Genomic DNA, 17,332 nt, shown 5'->3' with positions numbered 1-17,332 from the left:
GAGAGAGAGAAAGAAAGAAAGAGAGAAGGAGAGAATTAGAGAACGCACACTTAGATTCACACAGGATACCGAATAGGACAGGAGAAGTACTCCAGATATAACAAACTGACCCCAGCCCCCCGACACATAAACTACTGCAGCATAAATACTGGAGGCTGAGACAGGAGGGGTCAGGAGACACTGTGGCCCCATCCGAGGACACCCCCGGACAGGGCCAAACAGGAAGGATATAACCCCACCCACTTTGCCAAAGCACAGCCCCCACACCACTAGAGGGATATCTTCAACCACCAACTTACCATCCTGAGACAAGGCTGAGTATAGCCCACAAAGATCTCCGCCACGGCACAACACATGAAATGTGATTTTAGCTTCTAAAATGGGAGATCAGCGTGAGTTTTGGTTGCGAATGGTATGAACTTTGAACGCTTATTCACTACAGAAGTGATACCTCCTAGCCGTTGAGTTAGCAACCGCACCTGCAAACGCAGGTTAGGAAGGAAAAGACAACGATGTTACTACAACGTATCCAATTGACAACCAGAGACATTCTTCAAAGGACTCGGCTTGGCAACACAGCCTTCCATCTACCACCAACCTACCAAAGCGCAGCTCAGAGTAAATATTTATTGCATTTTCCTTTTCCAAATGGGCGGTAATTTAGAATGCATAAGATACTGTATTTACGATAGCACAGCTTCTTCCCTGTGTTCCTCAGTCTTCCCGCTCCTTCACTCAACCCAGCCCCTTTTCTTTTGTGTAACAAGCTGTCATATCTGTTCCGCCCGCTAAGGACGTTTTCCTTTATGACGTAATTGGTAATCAAGTTATGATTTAATTATGTGTAATTCTGTGTGATTAGTTAGGTATTTAGTAAATAAATAATTTAACAAAATGTTGTATTGCTGATTCAAATTGTTAGCCAGGGTTCGTGCAAATAACTAAGAATTTACAACTTTCAGATGAGACTGAATTAAGGTGACGATTAATATTGACTGCTATTGAAGAACTACTGAATATAAGATCAGCGTCAACTCACCATCAGTACGACCAAGAATATGTTTTTCGCGATGCGGATCCTGTGTTCTGCCTTACAAACAGGACAACGGAATGGATCCCTTGCAGCGACCCAAAAAAACGACTCAGAAAAAGAGGGAAACGAGGCGGTCTTCTGGTCAGACTCCGGAGACGGGCACACCGTGCACCACTCCCTAGCATTCTTCTTGCGAATGTCCAGTCTCTTGACAACAAGGTTGATGAAATCCGAGCAAGGGTAGCATTCCAGAGGGACATCAGAGACTGTAACGTTCTTTGCTTCACGGAAACATGGCTCACTGGAGAGACGCTATCCGAAGCGGTGCAGCCAACGGGTTTCTCCACGCTTCGCGCCGACAGAAACAAACATCTTTCTGGTAAGAAGAGGGGAGGGGGCGTATGCCTTATGGTTAACGAGACATGGTGTGATGAAAGAAACATACAGGAACTCAAATCCTTCTGTTCACCTGATTTAGAATTCCTCACAATCAAATGTAGACCGCATTATCTACCAAGAGAATTATCTTCGATTATAATCACAGCCGTATATATCCTCCCCCCAAGCAGACACATCGATGGCTCTGAACGAGCTTTATTTAACTCTTTGCAAACTGGAAACTATTTATCCGGAGGCTGCATTCATTGTAGCTCGGGATTTTAACAAGGCTAATCTGAAAACAAGACTCCCTAAATTTTATCAGCATATCGATTGCGCAACCTCTAACTTCCGCGACGCATATAAGGCCCTGCCCCGCCCCCCTTTCGGAAAAGCTGACCACGACTCCATTTTGTTGATCCCTGCCTACAGACAGAAACTAAAACAGGCTCCCACGCTGAGGTCTGTCCAACGCTGGTCCGACCAAGCTGACTCCACACTCAAGACTGCTTCCATCACGTGGACTGGGATATGTTTCGTATTGCGTCAGATAACAATATTGACGAATACGCTGATTCGGTGTGCGAGTTCATTAGAACGTGCGTTGAAGATGTCGTTCCCATAGAAACGATTAAAACATTCCCTAACCAGAAACCGTGGATTGATGGCAGCATTCGCGTGAAACTGAAAGCGCGAACCACTGCTTTTAATCAGGGCAAGGTGTCTGGTAACATGACCGAATACAAACAGTGCAGCTACTCCCTCCGCAAGGCTATCAAACAAGCTAAGCGTCAGTACAGAGACAAAGTAGAATCTCAATTCAACGGCTCAGACACAAGAGGCATGTGGCAGGGTCTACAGTCAATCACGGACTACAGGAAGAAATCCAGCCCAGTCACGGACCAGGATGTCTTGCTCCCAGGCAGACTAAATAACTTTTTTGCCCGCTTTGAGGACAATACAGTGCCACTGACACGGCCTGCAACGGAAACATGCGGTCTCTCCTTCACTGCAGCCGAGGTGAGTAAGACATTTAAACGTGTTAACCCTCGCAAGGCTGCAGGCCCAGACGGCATCCCCAGCCGCGCCCTCAGAGCATGCGCAGACCAGCTGGCCGGTTTGTTTACGGACATATTCAATCAATCCCTATACCAGTCTGCTGTTCCCACATGCTTCAAGAGGGGCACCATTGTTCCTGTTCCCAAGAAAGCTAAGGTAACTGAGCTAAACGACTACCGCCCCGTAGCACTCACTTCAGTCATCATGAAGTGATTTGAGAGACTAGTCAAGGACCATATCACCTCCACCCTACCTGACACCCTAGACCCACTCCAATTTGCTTACCGCCCAAATAGGTCCACAGACGATGCAATCTCAACCACACTGCACACTGCCCTAACCCATCTGGACAAGAGAAATACCTATGTGAGAATGCTGTTCATCGACTACAGCTCGGCATTCAACACCATAGTACCCTCCAAGCTCGTCATCAAGCTCGAGACCCTGGGTCTCGACCCCGCCCTGTGCAACTGGATACTGGACTTCCTGACGGGCCGCCCCCAGGTGGTGAGGGTAGGCAACAACATCTCCTCCCCGCTGATCCTCAACACTGGGGCCCCACAAGGGTGCGTTCTGAGCCCTCTCCTGTACTCCGTGTTCACCCACGACTGCGTGGCCACGCACGCCTCCAACTCAATCATCAAGTTTGCGGACGACACAACAGTGGTAGGCTTGATTACCAACAACGACGAGACGGCCTACAGGGAGGAGGTGAGGGCCCTCGGAGTGTGGCGTCAGGAAAATAACCCCACACTCAACGACAACAAAACTAAGGAGATGATTGTGGACTTCAGGAAACAGCAGAGGGAACACCCCCCTATCCACATCAATGGAACAGTAGTGGAGAAAGTAGCAAGTTAAGTTCCTCGGCATACACATCACAGACAAACTGAATTGGTCCACTCACACAGACGGCATCGTGAAGAAGGCGCAGCAGCGCCTCTTCAACTTCAGGAGGCTGAAGAAATTTGGCTTGTCACCAAAAGCACTCCAGCCACTTTAATAATGGGAATTGATGGGAAATGATGTAAATATATCACTAGCCACTTTAAACAATGCTACCTTATATAATGTTACTTACCCTACATTATTCATCTCATATGCATACGTATATACTGTACTCTATATCATCGACTGCATCCTTATGTAATACATGTATCAATAGCCACTTTAAACTATGCCACTTTGTTTACATACTCATCTCATATGTATATACTGTACTCGATACCATCTACTGTATCTTGCCTATGCTGCTCTGTACCATCACTCATTCCTATATCCTTATGTACATATTCTTTATCCCCTTACATTGTGTATAAGACAGTAGTTTTGGAATTGTTAGTTAGATTACTTCTTGGTTATTACTGCATTGTCGGAACTAGAAGCACAAGCATTTCGCTACACTCGCATTAACATCTGCTAACCATGTGTATGTGACAAATAAAATTTGATTTGATTTGATGTAAAATATTACTAGGTCTTTAAGAGTTTATACGGAAGATAACAGGTCTATAAATATTCTTTCGTGGTGCCCCGACTCTCTAGTTAATTACATTTACATGATTAGCTCAATCAGGTGATATTAATTACGGAGAAATTATTTTATAGACTAGCATGTCATATCACTTAATCCGGCATAGCACGACACCGGGATGCACCATCCCATTTTCTGGAAAATTCTTATTGTTCTACAGTACTGTGCTAGGTGTATACTGTAACTCTGTACTCTAATTGCCCTCCTACTCCAACTCTACATCCCCCTGCATACCAGTGGTAATGAACTCATTGCCAAATATGATTTCCTCTGCCACGCGGCCTCCCATGCTGACATCCATCTGGGCCAGCAACTGAGCACGCGTCTCGCTCCAGCGGTCATCCTCCGGGAGCATAGACACCTAGGATGGACAGTGGGGGAAGAGGAGTGAGGCCTGGCAGCAAACGAAACCAACCACTTCAATTTGACGATTCTAAAACTATAAAAAAACAATGATTTCATTTGCAAGACATAAACCCAGGGGGAATTAAGCATTATGCATTATTATATTGGCATGCTCAGTAGAACAGATTCCTGAAAAAAATGTGGTTTATTTCTGTGTCATAGCCTTCATATAAGAAACCAGTATAAAATTAGTCTAACCATGTTGTGTTCCCTACCCATCTTGTTTCCTATATATTTCAATTTCCCTATTTCCAGTCTTACTTACATGACCCAGGGAAGGACCTCTGGGCATGATGGTGGCCTTATTGATGGGCATGGCGTCCTTGGTGTAGTACGCCACGATAGCGTGGCCAGACTCATGGTACGCTGTGATCTCCTTGTTCTTCTTGTCAATTTCCACACTCCTCCTCTCTGGGCCTGTGGGAGGGAAGAGATGGATAGAGATAAATCACTTGATTTCCTGCTCGAAGCCATTCGGTCCCTGAATGCCAAATAAACCCATAGGACGGTCCGAGAGGATTGTATAGGTGTATGTAGTCCCATCTCGTTCACTCAACTATTGGAAGTCTGGGCACAATTCAGGTTTGGATTTATATTTTGAATGGGAGTGGTCAGAGTCAGTGGCATCCAGCGCTCACATTTGATTGGCTCTAAGTAGAAATGCTGTTTCCAATTAGGAGCGGCATTTCCTTCTGTTTACTTTTTTTCTTCTTTGGTCCGTGTCTCGCTTTTAATAGGCTATGCGGAATTCATTTTGTATCTTACAGGGTTGTTTCTACATAGAAAAGTATTTGACGGGCCGCCTAAGTGTTTTTTCGGGGGCCTATGTCCAAACAGTAAAAAAATATATAATAATAGTAACAATAAATGGGATGGAAAAAATGTTTTCAGTGTAAACTTAGGACGACTAAAAGAGATATAAAGTATGTAGATTTTGGACACATATACAGTGCATTCGGAAAGTATTCAGTCCCCTAGACTTCTTCCACATTTTGTTATGCTGCAGCCTTATTCTAAAATACTAAGTACTTTGTTGAAGAACCTTTGGCAGCGGTAACAGCCGAGTCTTCTTGGGTATAATGCTACAAGCTCGGCACACCTGTACTTGGAGAGTTTCTCTGCAGATCCTCGCAAGGTTCTCTGCAGATCCTCGCAAGGTTTGTCAGGTTGGATGGGTAGCGTCGCTGCACAGCTATTTTCAGGTCTCTCCAGAGATGTTTGATCAGGTTCAAGTCCGGGCCCTAGCTGGGCCACTCAAGGATATTCAGAGACTTGTCCCGAAGCCAGTCCTGCGTCATCTTGGCTGTGTGCTTAGGGTCGTTGTCCTGTTGGAAAGTGAACCTTTGCCCCAGTCTGAGCTCCTGAGCGCTCTGATGCAGGTTTTCATCAAGGATCTCTCTGTATTTTGCTCCGTTCATCTTTCCCTTGATCCTGACATGTCTCCCAGCCGCTGAAAAACATCCCCACAGCATGATGCTGCCACCACCATGCTTTACCGTAGGGATGGTGCAGGGTTTCCTCCAGACGTGACGCTTGGCATTCAAGCCAAAGAGTTCAATCTTGGTTTCATCAGACCAGAGAAACTTGTTTTTCATGGTCTGAGAGTCTTTCGGTGCTTTTTGACAAACTCCAAGCGGACTGTCATGTGCCTTTTACTGAGGAGTGGCTTCCGTCTGGCCACTCTACCATAAAGGCCTGATTGGTGGAGTGCTGCAGTGATGGTTGTCTTTCTGGAAGATGCTCCCTCCTCCACAGAGGAACTCTGGTGCTCTGTCAGAGTGACCATCGGGTTCTTGGTCACCTCCCTGACCAAGGCCCTTCTCCCTCAATTTCCTAAAGTGGCCAGCTTTAGGAAGAGTCTTGGTGGTTCCAAACTTCTCTCATTTAAGAATGATGGAAGCCACTGTGTTCTTGGATCTTCAATGCTGCAGACATGTTTTATGTACCCTTCCCCAGATCTGTGCCTCGACACAATCCTGTCTTGGAGCTCTACAGACAATTCCTTCGATCTCATGGCTTGGTTTTTGTTCTGACATGCACTGTCAACTGTGGCACCTTATATAGACAGGTGTGTGCCTTTCCAAATCAAGTGGTAGAAACATCAAGGATGAGCAATGGAAACAGGATGCACCTGAGCTCAATTTCGAGTCTGATAGCAAAGGGTCTGAATACTTATGTAAATAAGGTATTTCTGATGATGTGGCAAAATGGCTTAAGGACAACAAAGTCAAGGTATTGGAGTGGCCATCACAAAGCCCTGACCTCAATAGCCCTGACCTCCTATAGAAAATTTGTGGACAGAACTGAAAAAGTGTGTGCGAGCAAGGAGGCCTCAAACCTGACACAGATACACCAGCTCTGTTAGGAGGAATGGGACAAAATTCACCCAACTTATTGTGGAAGGCTACTCGAAACGTTTGACCCGAGTTAAAGAATTTAAAGGCAATGCTACCAAATACTAATTGAGTGCATGTAAACTTGTTACCCACTGGGAATGTGATGAAAGAAATAATAGCTGAAATAAATTATTCTCTCTACTATTATTCTGACATTTCACCTTCTTAAAATAAAGTGTTGATCCTAACTGACCTAAAACAAGGAATTTTTACTTGGATTAAATGTCAGGAATAGTAAAAAAAAAAAAAAAAAGGGGTTTAAATGTATTTGGCTAAGGTGTATGTAAACTTCCAACTTCAACTGTATAGTCTTGTGACTGTGCATAGAGTCTGTGCAAGATAGGGTCAACGTAAATAGTCAGTGTAACCATTTAATCAACTATTTAGCAGTCTTATGGCTATTTAGCAGTCTTTCAGCATGGAGTTAGATGCTGTTTCAGAGCCTGCTGTTTCAGAGCCTGCTGATCCGAGAACCGATGATCCGGTACCATTTGCCGGACAGTAGCAGAGTGAGTCTATGGCTTGGGTGGTTGAAGACTTTTGAAGACAATTTCGGACCTTCCTCTGAGAAGCCTGGGTTTCCGAGGCCAACAGGCTGTCACGTGCGCGAGTTTTGCAAAATAAATGTAGAAATCTATGTTATTTAATTATTGCACCCCCACACTGCACGAGTGCGCCAACGAGCGTCTGTGTTGCCAAGGGAAAAAATAGAAGTCAGTTCTATTTCTGACGCGGATCGCGCTGCAAGTCCTGCCTCTCCCATCTCCTCATTAGTTTATAGAAGCAGGTACCTACGTGCCATCTCCTCATTGGTTATACCAAGGTGGGTGACTGAAAGACGAATGAGGTCGGTGGCGGTAAATGCACCTCATTTATGAAATTTGCCAATCGCAATATAAAGTCAAGAGAAGAAAAGGCCTAGAAGGAGGAGAGATGTCTAGAAACGATTTGGTTGACTGTTTTATGTGTGGATTAATTATCGGAGTAGAGGACCTTGTGCATTTCAGGTAAAATAACAACTCAATGTTTATATCCCAGGACAAATTAGCAAGCAACAGCAAGCTAGCTAAAGAGGACAAATTAGCTAGCAAGTGCAAGCTAGCTAAATTGCCATAAGGTTTAAAGCTTTTTGACCTGTCCCCAAATTAATGTAATTGGTTCAGAGTTTGTTTTGATATTTTAACCTGCGTGTCGTGATCGCGTTTGGTGTGGGGGGACAAAATACATTTATGCACGATGGCGCTTGCGCGCAGCCAGTTTTGGTTCCATGTAAGGTGTAGGCAATACGGTGCCAATTCCACTTGGCCTAAAACGGGCTACCACCATATAGATAGATTACAGTTATCTAATCCTCTCAGATCTAAACAAGTGCCTAGGGGTAAGGGCAGATTTGTGATTAAGGGGGTATATTTCTATTTTCTCCCTATTCCTACAGCAGTGCTCACCCATGAGGATCTTGTCCTTGGCAAACTCCAGCTCTTTGAGGGTCACCATGTTTTTGCCATCCACCGCCGCTTTCAGAGCTGCCTGGTTCACCAGGTTCTCCAGGTCGGCCCCGGAGAAGCCCACTGTGCCCCTGGCGATGATCCCAGCCTCGATGTCTGCATGAGGAAGCCAGGTCGTTAGCAGGAACAGTGACAGCTAAGCTAGGTCAACTACAGTGTGACTTACTAGCATGTTACCACTGCAGATTCTCATATAGCAATCTATTAGCATGTAGCCATAGTCTATTTAGCATGTTGCCAGTGCAGATGATTTTATAACTATTGTCTTTTAGTTGGTAGCCTTTAGCTTGTAGCCATATTCTATTAGCATGTATCCAAATGGCATGTCACCGTAGTCCATTTAAAAATGTAGCCATTTGCAAGTAGCCATAGTCTATTTAGTTTTTTAATTTAACTAGGCAAGCCAGTTAAGAATAAATTCTTATTTACAATGACGGCTTACCCTGGCCAAACCCTAACGATGCTGGGCCAATTGTGTGCCGCCCTATGGGACTCCCAATCACGTCCGGTTGTGATACAGCCTGGAATTAAACCTGGGTTTGTAGTGACGCCTCTAGCACTGAGATGCAGTGCCTTAGACCGCTGCGCCACTCGGGAGCACAAAACAATAATATAATCTATTAGCATGTTACCACTACAGATTCTCATATAGCCATAGTCTATTTGCATTTACAGTATCTATTAGCATTTAGCCAAGCAGATTCACTTGTGTGAAGCAGGTGCTCATTAGCAATAGACTCAAGCTATGGCCAACACAGATCACACATATATATATATTTTCTCCCAAGTGGTGCAGCGGTCTATGGCACTGCATCTCAGTGCAAGGGGCGTTACTACAGTCCCTGGTTTGATTCCAGGCTGTATCACGTCTGGTCGTGATTGGGAGTCCAATAGGGCGGCGCAGTCAGGGTTTGGTCGGTGTAGGCCTTCATTGTAAATAAGAATTTGTTCTTAACTGATTTGCCTACTTAAATAAAGGTTCAATAAATAAAAAATGGATGTTGCTCACGTACCAGGGTCTACTTTGATCTTCCTTAAATACCAGTTGAGGATTTCTGTGCGTCCTTTCACGTCTGGTTTGGAGACAGTGACCTGCATGTCAAAACGTCCCGGCCTAATCAGAGCGCTAGAGAGGGGGCGACAGTTAGGAGGGAGAGCCTAGGTTTGTCTTAACATGGCAAGCCATTCTGTACTTATGTAAACTAATACAACACAGGCCCTGTGATTGTGTAATATTATGAGATGAACAAAGCTTAACATACTTATCCAAAGCCTCAGGGAAGTTTGTCGCCCCGATGATGATGACCCCTTCATTTGGTTTGAACCTGCGGGCGACAAACTTGACAAGGTTAAGGGAAGTCAGGTTTCTCCCCACAGAAAGTAACAGCGGTGCTACACCACGGTAGTGTTCAGTATGGCACAACAGTGCAATACATTTTGCAACAAAGAATCTGTGTTCTTATTGGACAAATTCAGTTAGAAGATCTCTATTTCACTCCGTTTTAAAGATATACACACACAACATTTTGGGGTCACTTATTAATTTCCTTGTTTTTTGTCCATTAAAATAACATCAAATTGATCAGAAATACAGTGTAGACATTGACTATTGTAGCTGGAAACAGCAGATTTTTTATGGAATTTGTGGGTACTAGTTAATGAAGCTGCCAGGTGAGGACGTGTGAGGCGTCTGTTTCTTCAACTAGACAGTCTAATGTACATGTCCTCTTGCTCAGTTGTGCACCGGGGCCTCCCACCCCTCTTTCTATTCTGGTTAGAGCCAGTTTGCACTGTTCTGTAAAGGGAGTAGTACACAGCGTTGTAGGAGATCTTCAGTTTCTTCGCAATTTCTCGCATGGAATAGCCTTCATTTCGCATAACAAGAATAGACTTACGAGTTACAGAAGAAGGGTCTTTGTTTCTGGCAATTTTTAGCCTGTAATCGAACCCACAAATAGTGATGCTCCAGATACTGAACTAGTGTAACGAAGGCAAGTGTTATTGCTTCTTTTAATCAGGACAACAGTTTTCAGCTGTGCCAAAATAATTGCAAAAGGGTTTTAATGATCAATTAGCCTTTTAAAATGATAAACTTGGATTAGCTAACACAACGTGCCATTGGAACACAAGAGTGATGGTTGCTGATAATGGGCCTCTTTACGCATACGTAGATATTCCATAAAAATATATATTTTTTAAATCTGCCGTTTCCAGCTACAATAGTCATTTACAACATTAACATGTCTACACTGTATTTCTGATCAATTTGATGTTATTTTAATGGACAAAAAAAAAAAGTGCTTTTCTTTCAAAAACAAGGACATTTCTAAGTGACCCCAAACTTTGAATGGTAGTGTATACTGTGTATACTGTGGCCCGTTCCTGTAGGTTCATGCTCTACAACATCCGCAGAGTACGACCCTGCCTCACACAGGAAGCGGCGCAGGTCCTAATCCAGGCACTTGTCATCTCCCGTCTGGATTACTGCAACTCGCTGTTGGCTGGGCTCCCTGCCTGTGCCATTAAACCCCTACAACTCATCCAGAACGCCGCAGCCCGTCTGGTGTTCAACCTTCCCAAGTTCTCTCACGTCACCCCGCTCCTCCGCTCCCTCCACTGGCTTCCAGTTGAAGCTCGCATCCGCTACAAGACCATGGTGCTTGCCTACGGAGCTGTGAGGGGAACGGCACCTCAGTACCTCCAGGCTCTGATCAGGCCCTACACCCAAACAAGGGCACTGCGTTCATCCACCTCTGGCCTGCTCGCCTCCCTACCACTGAGGAAGTACAGTTCCCGCTCAGCCCAGTCAAAACTGTTCGCTGCTCTGGCCCCCCAATGGTGGAACAAACTCCCTCACGACGCCAGGACAGCGGAGTCAATCACCACCTTCCGGAGACACCTGAAACCCCACCTCTTTAAGGAATACCTAGGATAGGATAAAGTAATCCCTCTCACCCCCCCCTCCCCCTGAAAAGATTTAGATGCACTACTGTTCCACTGGAGGTCATAAGGTGAATGCACCAATTTGTAAGTCGCTCTGGATAAGAGCGTCTGCTAAATGACTTAAATGTAAATGTAAATGTAAATGTAAATTGAACACAACCCAGAAGAACACATTGAAAACATACCCGTCCATCTCAGCCAGTAGCTGGTTGATGGTCTGTCTGGAGTAAGGGTGCATGGGAGACTCGATTCTCTTCCCTCCGACGCTGTCCAACTCATCAATGAAGATCACGCATGGGGCGTTGGCTTTAGCTTCCCCTGCAGACAAGTAATGTATAGAGAGATTGGGTTGTCTAGGGCAGGGTCTCAAATGTATGGTTGATCAATTATGACACAATATCATCTAGCTTGTAAACATTTTCGCAACCAGTTTGGGTATTTTTTTTTTATTTAACTGGGAAAAGTACATTATTAGGTTCAGGGTTGAAGCCAGGAATAGGGTGAGACTTGAAGATGAGATGGGACTCACTGAAAAGGTTCCTGATGCGACTGGCTCCAACCCCCACAAACATCTCATCAAATTCCGAACCGGTGGCGTAATAGAAGGGGACGTCGGCCTCTCCAGCTACGGCTCTGGCCAACAGAGTCTTCCCAGTGCCAGGGGGGCCAACCAGCAAGATCCCTACAGAGAGAGAGAGAGAGTGCACAAGCTATAAACAACTATAAATTATTCATATTGTATTACTGCATAAAAGACTGAAATCCAATGTGGAAGTAAACAATAAGATATGTAACTAGCTGTGAGATAAAGTGACTAGCCATCAGAATAGATAAGAGTAAGAATAAATAACAGAGTAGCAGCAGCATATGATGAGAGTGTGTGTGTATGGATGTATGCATGTACGTACAGTGGGGAGAACATATATTTGGTACACTGCCGATTTTGCAGGTTTTCCTACTTACAAAGCATGTAGAGGTCTGTAATTTTTATCATAGGTACACATCAACTGTGAGAGGCAGAATCTAAAACAAGAATCCAGAAAATCACATTGTATGATTTCTAAGTAATTAATTTGCATTTTATTGCATGACATAAGTATTGGATACATCAGAAAAGCAGAACTTAATATTTGGTACAGAAACCTTTGTTTGCAATTACAGAGATCATACGTTTCCTGAAGTTCTTGACCAGGTTTGCACACATTGCAGCAGGGATTTTGGCCCACTCCTCCATACAGACCTTCCCCAGACCCTTCAGGTTTCGAGGCTGTCGCTGGGCAATACGGACTTTCAGCTCCCTCCAAAGATTTTCTATTGGGTTCAGGTCTGGAGACTGGCTAGGCCACTCCAGGACCTTGAGATGCTTCTTACGGAGCCACTCCTTAGTTGCCCTGGCTGTGTGTTTCGGGTCGTTGTCATGCTGGAAGACCCAGCCACAACCCATCTTCAATGCTCTTACTGAGGGAAGGAGGTTGTTGGCCAAGATCTCGCGAAACATGGCCCCATCCATCCTCCCCTCAATACGGTGCAGTCGTCCTGTCCCCTTTGCAGAAAAGCATCCCCAAAGAATGATGTTTCAACCTTCACGGTTGGGATGGTGTTCTTGGGGTTGTACTCATCCTTCTTCTTCCTCCAAACATGACGAGTGGAGTTTAGACCAAAAAGCTCTATTTTTGTCTCATCAGACCACATGACCTTCTCCCATTCCTTCTCTGGATCATCCAGATGGTCATTGGCAAACTTCAGACGGGCCTGAACATGCGCTGGCTTGAGCAGGGGGACCTTGCGTGCGCTGCATGATTTTAATCCATGACGGCGTAGTGTGTTACTAATGGTTTTCTTTGAGACTGTGGTCCCAGCTCTCTTCAGGTCATTGACCAGGTCCTGCTGTGTAGTTCTGGGCTGATCCCTCACCTTCCTCATGATCGTTGATGCCCCACGAGGTGAGATCTTGCATGGAGCCCCAGACCGAGGGTGATTGACCGTCATCTTGAACTTCTTCCATTTTCTAATAATTGCACCAACAGTTGTTGCCTTCTCACCAAGCTGCTTGCCTATTGTCCTGTAGCCCATCCCAGCCTTGTGCAGGTCTACAATGTTATTCCTGATGTCCTTACACAGCTCTCTCGTCTTGGCCATTGTGGAGAGGTTGGAGTCTGTTTGATTGAGTGTGTTGACAGGTGTCTTTTATACAGGTAACGAGTTCAAACAGGTGCAGTTAATACAGGTAATGAGTGGAGAACAGGAAGGCTTCTTAAAGAAAAACTAACAGGTCTGTGAGAGCCGGAATTCTTACTGGTTGGTAGGTGATCAAATACTTATGTCATGCAATAAAATGCGAATTAATTACTTAAAAATCATACAATGTGATTTTCTGGATTTTTGTTTTAGATTCCGCCTCTCACAGTTGAAGTGTACCTATGATAAAAATTACAGAGCTATACATGCATTGTAAGTAGGAAAACCTGCAAAATCGCCAGTGTATCAAATACTTGTTCTCCCCACTGTATGTATGTATGTATGTATGTATGTATGTACGTTGGCACGCACGTATGTATGTATGTACAGTACCAGTCAAAAGTTTGGACACAACTACTCATTCAAGGGTTGTTCTTTATTTTTACTATTTTCTACATTGTGGAATAATAGTGAAGACATCAGAGCTATGAAATAACACATATGCCATCATGTAGTAACCAAAAAGATCAAAATATATTTTAGATTCTTCAAAGTAGCCACCCTTGCCTTGATGACAGCTTTGCACACTTTTGGCATTCTCTCAACCAGCTTCACCTGGAATGCTTTTCCATCTATCTTGAAGGAGTTCCCACATATGCTCAGCACTTGTTGGCTGCTTTTCCTTCACTCTGCAGTCCAACTCATCCCAATTGGTTTGAGTTTGGGAGAATGGCGGTCAGGTCATCTGATGCAGCACTCCATCACTCTCCTTCTTGGTCAAATAGCCCTTACACAGCCTGGAGGTGTGGTGGGTCATTGTCCTGTTGAAAAACAAATTATAGTCCCACTAAGCACAATCCAGATGGGATGGCGTATCGCTGGAGAATGTTGTGGTAGCCATGCTGGTTAAGTGTGACTTGAATTCTAAATAAATCATTGAGTGTCACCAGCAAAGCACCCACACACCATCACACCTCCTCCTCCATGCTTCACGGTGGGAACCACATATGCAGAGATCATCCGTTCACCTACTCTGCATCTCACAAAGACACAGCGGTTGGAACCAAAAATCTCAAATTTGGACTGTGACCAAAGGACAAATTTCCACCATCTAACGTCCATTGCTCATGTTTCTTGGCCCAAGCAAGTCTCTTCTTCTTATTGGTGTCCTTTAGTAGTGGTTTCTTTGCAGCAATTCAACCATGAAGGCCTGATTCACGCAGTCTCCTCTGAACAGTTGATTAAATGTGTCTGTTACTTGAACTCTGTGAAGCATTTATTTGGGCTGGTAACTCTAACGAACTTATCCTCTGCAGCAGAGGTAAATCTGGGTCTTCCTTTCCTGTGGTGGTCCTCATGAGAGCCAGTTTCATCATAGCGCTTTATGGTTTTTGCGACTGCACTTAAAGAAACTTTAAAAGTTCTTGAAATTTTCCCGGATTGACTGGACTTCATGTCTTAAACTAATGATGGACTGTCGTTTCTCTTTGCTTATTTGAGCTGTTCTTGCCACAATATGGACTTGGTCTTTTACCAAATAGGGCTATCTTCTGTATACCACCCCTACCTTGTCAAAACTAAACTGATTGGCTCAAACGGGGACTCACTGAAGGAAATTCCATAAATTAACTTTTAACAAGGCACACGTGTTAATTGAAATGTATTCCAGGTGACTACCTGGTTAAACTGGTTGAGAATGCAAAGAGTGTGCAAAGTAGTCATCAAGGCAAAGGGTGGCTACTTTGAAGAATCTCAAATATGAAATATATTTGGATTTTTTTAACAATGTTGTGGTTACTACATGATTCCATATGTGTTATTTCATAGTTTTGATGGTCTAAATTCTGGGTGCTCATTCTCAGACAAGATCACTTTCTCAGGCTAGACAGGATGACGCCTCATCCCTAGCAAGAACTGTATGTGCTTCTGTCTAACTATTATTAATAATAGTTAAAATAGTTGATTTTAATCTAATATCTTGAAACATGTACACATTTAAGAGGAGGGGTTGAAAATGTGTAATGATAAACAAGATAAGTGCATTGCGTTCTGTTGGCTACTCTTTAATGTAATGTCAACACGGATGAGAGAAATCCTTTTCACCTGTCCCCTATCACTGTGGTGTTTGCTACTGGCTGGCCTTTGTTCGCTCATTGGCTGGTTCAGATTTACCTACAACAAAAGAGGAGGTGAGTGTCCTATACTGTAGTATGTCATCCGTGCCCTGTGAATCAGTCATATAAAATCTCATATATAGAAAATCTAACTCTGCACTTTCAATGGGGATTCTCCATTAAACATGCTTTTTAGTCCAGGTTACTACATGATTCCATATGTGTTATTTCATAGTTTTGATGTCTTCACTATTATTCTACAATGTAGAAAATAGTCAAAAATAAAGAAAACCCATGAATGAGTAGGCGTGTCAAAGCTTTTGACTGGTACTGTATGTGTCGTATGCATGTGGTTTATGTGTTAGCCCCTGAAACACTACCTCTTCATTTTCAACTTCCATCAGAGGAAGATAGTGTGCCTGGCTACCTGCCTAAGCAACTTATTGAATTCAGCATTGTTCAATCAGTCTAAACCTGGGTCTTGTTCATTAGGACACAGAACAATTTTTTTCCAAAATGTTTTGCAACAGAAAACAAATGTGAGCATTTCTTATTGAACAAATCCAGGTAGTCCTTTCTGTAAATGTTTTTCTTGTTTGGTGCCTAAAGAACACAATCCTGATCAAGTAAAGACCATAACATGTATGCAAGGATGACTAACTAAGTTGCTTTGGATAAAAGAGTCTGCTAAATGGAATATATTCTTATTATAAAACAGCTCAGTGGTCTGCTGCACCTTTCGGCAGTCTCCCTCCGAGGACGGTGAACTTCTCTGGGCTCCGGAGGAACTCCACCACCTCCTGCAGCTCGTTCTTGGCCTCCTCCACCCCCTTGACGTGCTCAAATGTCACGTTCTTCATCTGGACAGGGTCCACCGAGTCCAGGCCTGATGTGGTTCGGAATCGCACTGTCCAGAATGGTTAGATTAAGGTTCGAAATCACACTGCTCGGATGCAAACACATTCTTAGCTATGGTTAGTTTTTTTCCCCAAGAAATCACTGTTTTTTAAAAAGCATTCAGTAAAGTAAATCGATGGAAACAATTAGCGTCAATATCACAACATCAAGTTCTCGATTTCTCATCATCAGAATTGATGCACAAAAAGAATGCTTTGAATGCATCAGCAAAAAGTTAAGGCTCAATCTGGGAGACTGTTCAATTGCCATTTAAATACATTATATAGGCTGTCCATTGTTGACATAGGCCCAAAATATTTTGCTTGTCTGCAATCAAGTTTCAAGAAATGTAACTTTTAAAATAAATCATCCCTGTGTTTTTGGGTGGAGTTTTCCTTTAAAAAGTACACACCAAGCTGCATGCCAGAGTGAAGGTCTTTGAGCTTGATTAGAGAGATGCATATGGATAAAATGAAAAAGGAGCCTTTACCCGATAGGAAGGGGGTCTTGGAGAGGCCGTAGAGTCCCACCAGCAGCAGGACCAGCAGTATAAACCTTGTCCTCCTCAGATAATCTGCAGAGAAGGGGAGAGAATGTGTGTTTCAATCCGCTTTCAAGAAAAATGTAAGTCGACAACACTTATCTCTTGCTGCAGTGAGCATTTCATTATCAATGCAGGCTTTCGAGGCCTGCGGGCTGAAACGTTGGTAATTTAATGCTCACTGCAAGGAGAGTAGACTTTCATTTACTGAATCCGCTAACAGCCAACATTATGGGAGGCAACGCAGACCTAGCTCATATTTAGAAGGAAAGAAACAAGAGACAATGTTGTGAAACGAATGAGATACTACCTGAGCTTGTCCACTGAGAACTGCGTTTTGGTATTCCAT

General features: G+C 43.9%; 1 protein-coding gene across 4 annotated transcripts in view; it reads right to left on the bottom strand.

Moving 5' to 3' along the window:
• LOC115114101 (ATP-dependent zinc metalloprotease YME1L1-like) overlaps positions 1–17,332 on the bottom strand; it is a 56,364-nt gene that overhangs the window by 7,076 nt on the left and 31,956 nt on the right. For 2 of the 4 annotated variants that reach the window (XM_029642087.2, XM_029642085.2), the window contains exons 7-15: positions 16,933–17,016; positions 16,282–16,452; positions 11,783–11,935; positions 11,439–11,571; positions 9,573–9,635; positions 9,324–9,436; positions 8,251–8,406; positions 4,675–4,826; positions 4,239–4,365 (exon numbers count right to left, since the gene is read on the bottom strand). In XM_029642087.2, the coding sequence (XP_029497947.1) occupies positions 4,239–4,365; positions 4,675–4,826; positions 8,251–8,406; positions 9,324–9,436; positions 9,573–9,635; positions 11,439–11,571; positions 11,783–11,935; positions 16,282–16,452; positions 16,933–17,016 (1,152 nt within the window). Of the gene's footprint in view, positions 1–2; positions 3,468–4,238; positions 4,366–4,674; positions 4,827–8,250; positions 8,407–9,323; positions 9,437–9,572; positions 9,636–11,438; positions 11,572–11,782; positions 11,936–16,281; positions 16,453–16,932; positions 17,017–17,332 lie in introns of those variants that run through there. The other 2 variants (XM_065013274.1, XM_029642086.2) reach the window with 2 other exon arrangements.

This window comes from Oncorhynchus nerka, linkage group LG9b (assembly GCF_034236695.1).
Source record: "Oncorhynchus nerka isolate Pitt River linkage group LG9b, Oner_Uvic_2.0, whole genome shotgun sequence".
In the NCBI taxonomy this organism is placed as follows: Eukaryota; Metazoa; Chordata; class Actinopteri; order Salmoniformes; family Salmonidae; genus Oncorhynchus; species Oncorhynchus nerka.
This window is presented reverse-complemented; position numbering and strand designations above follow the sequence as displayed.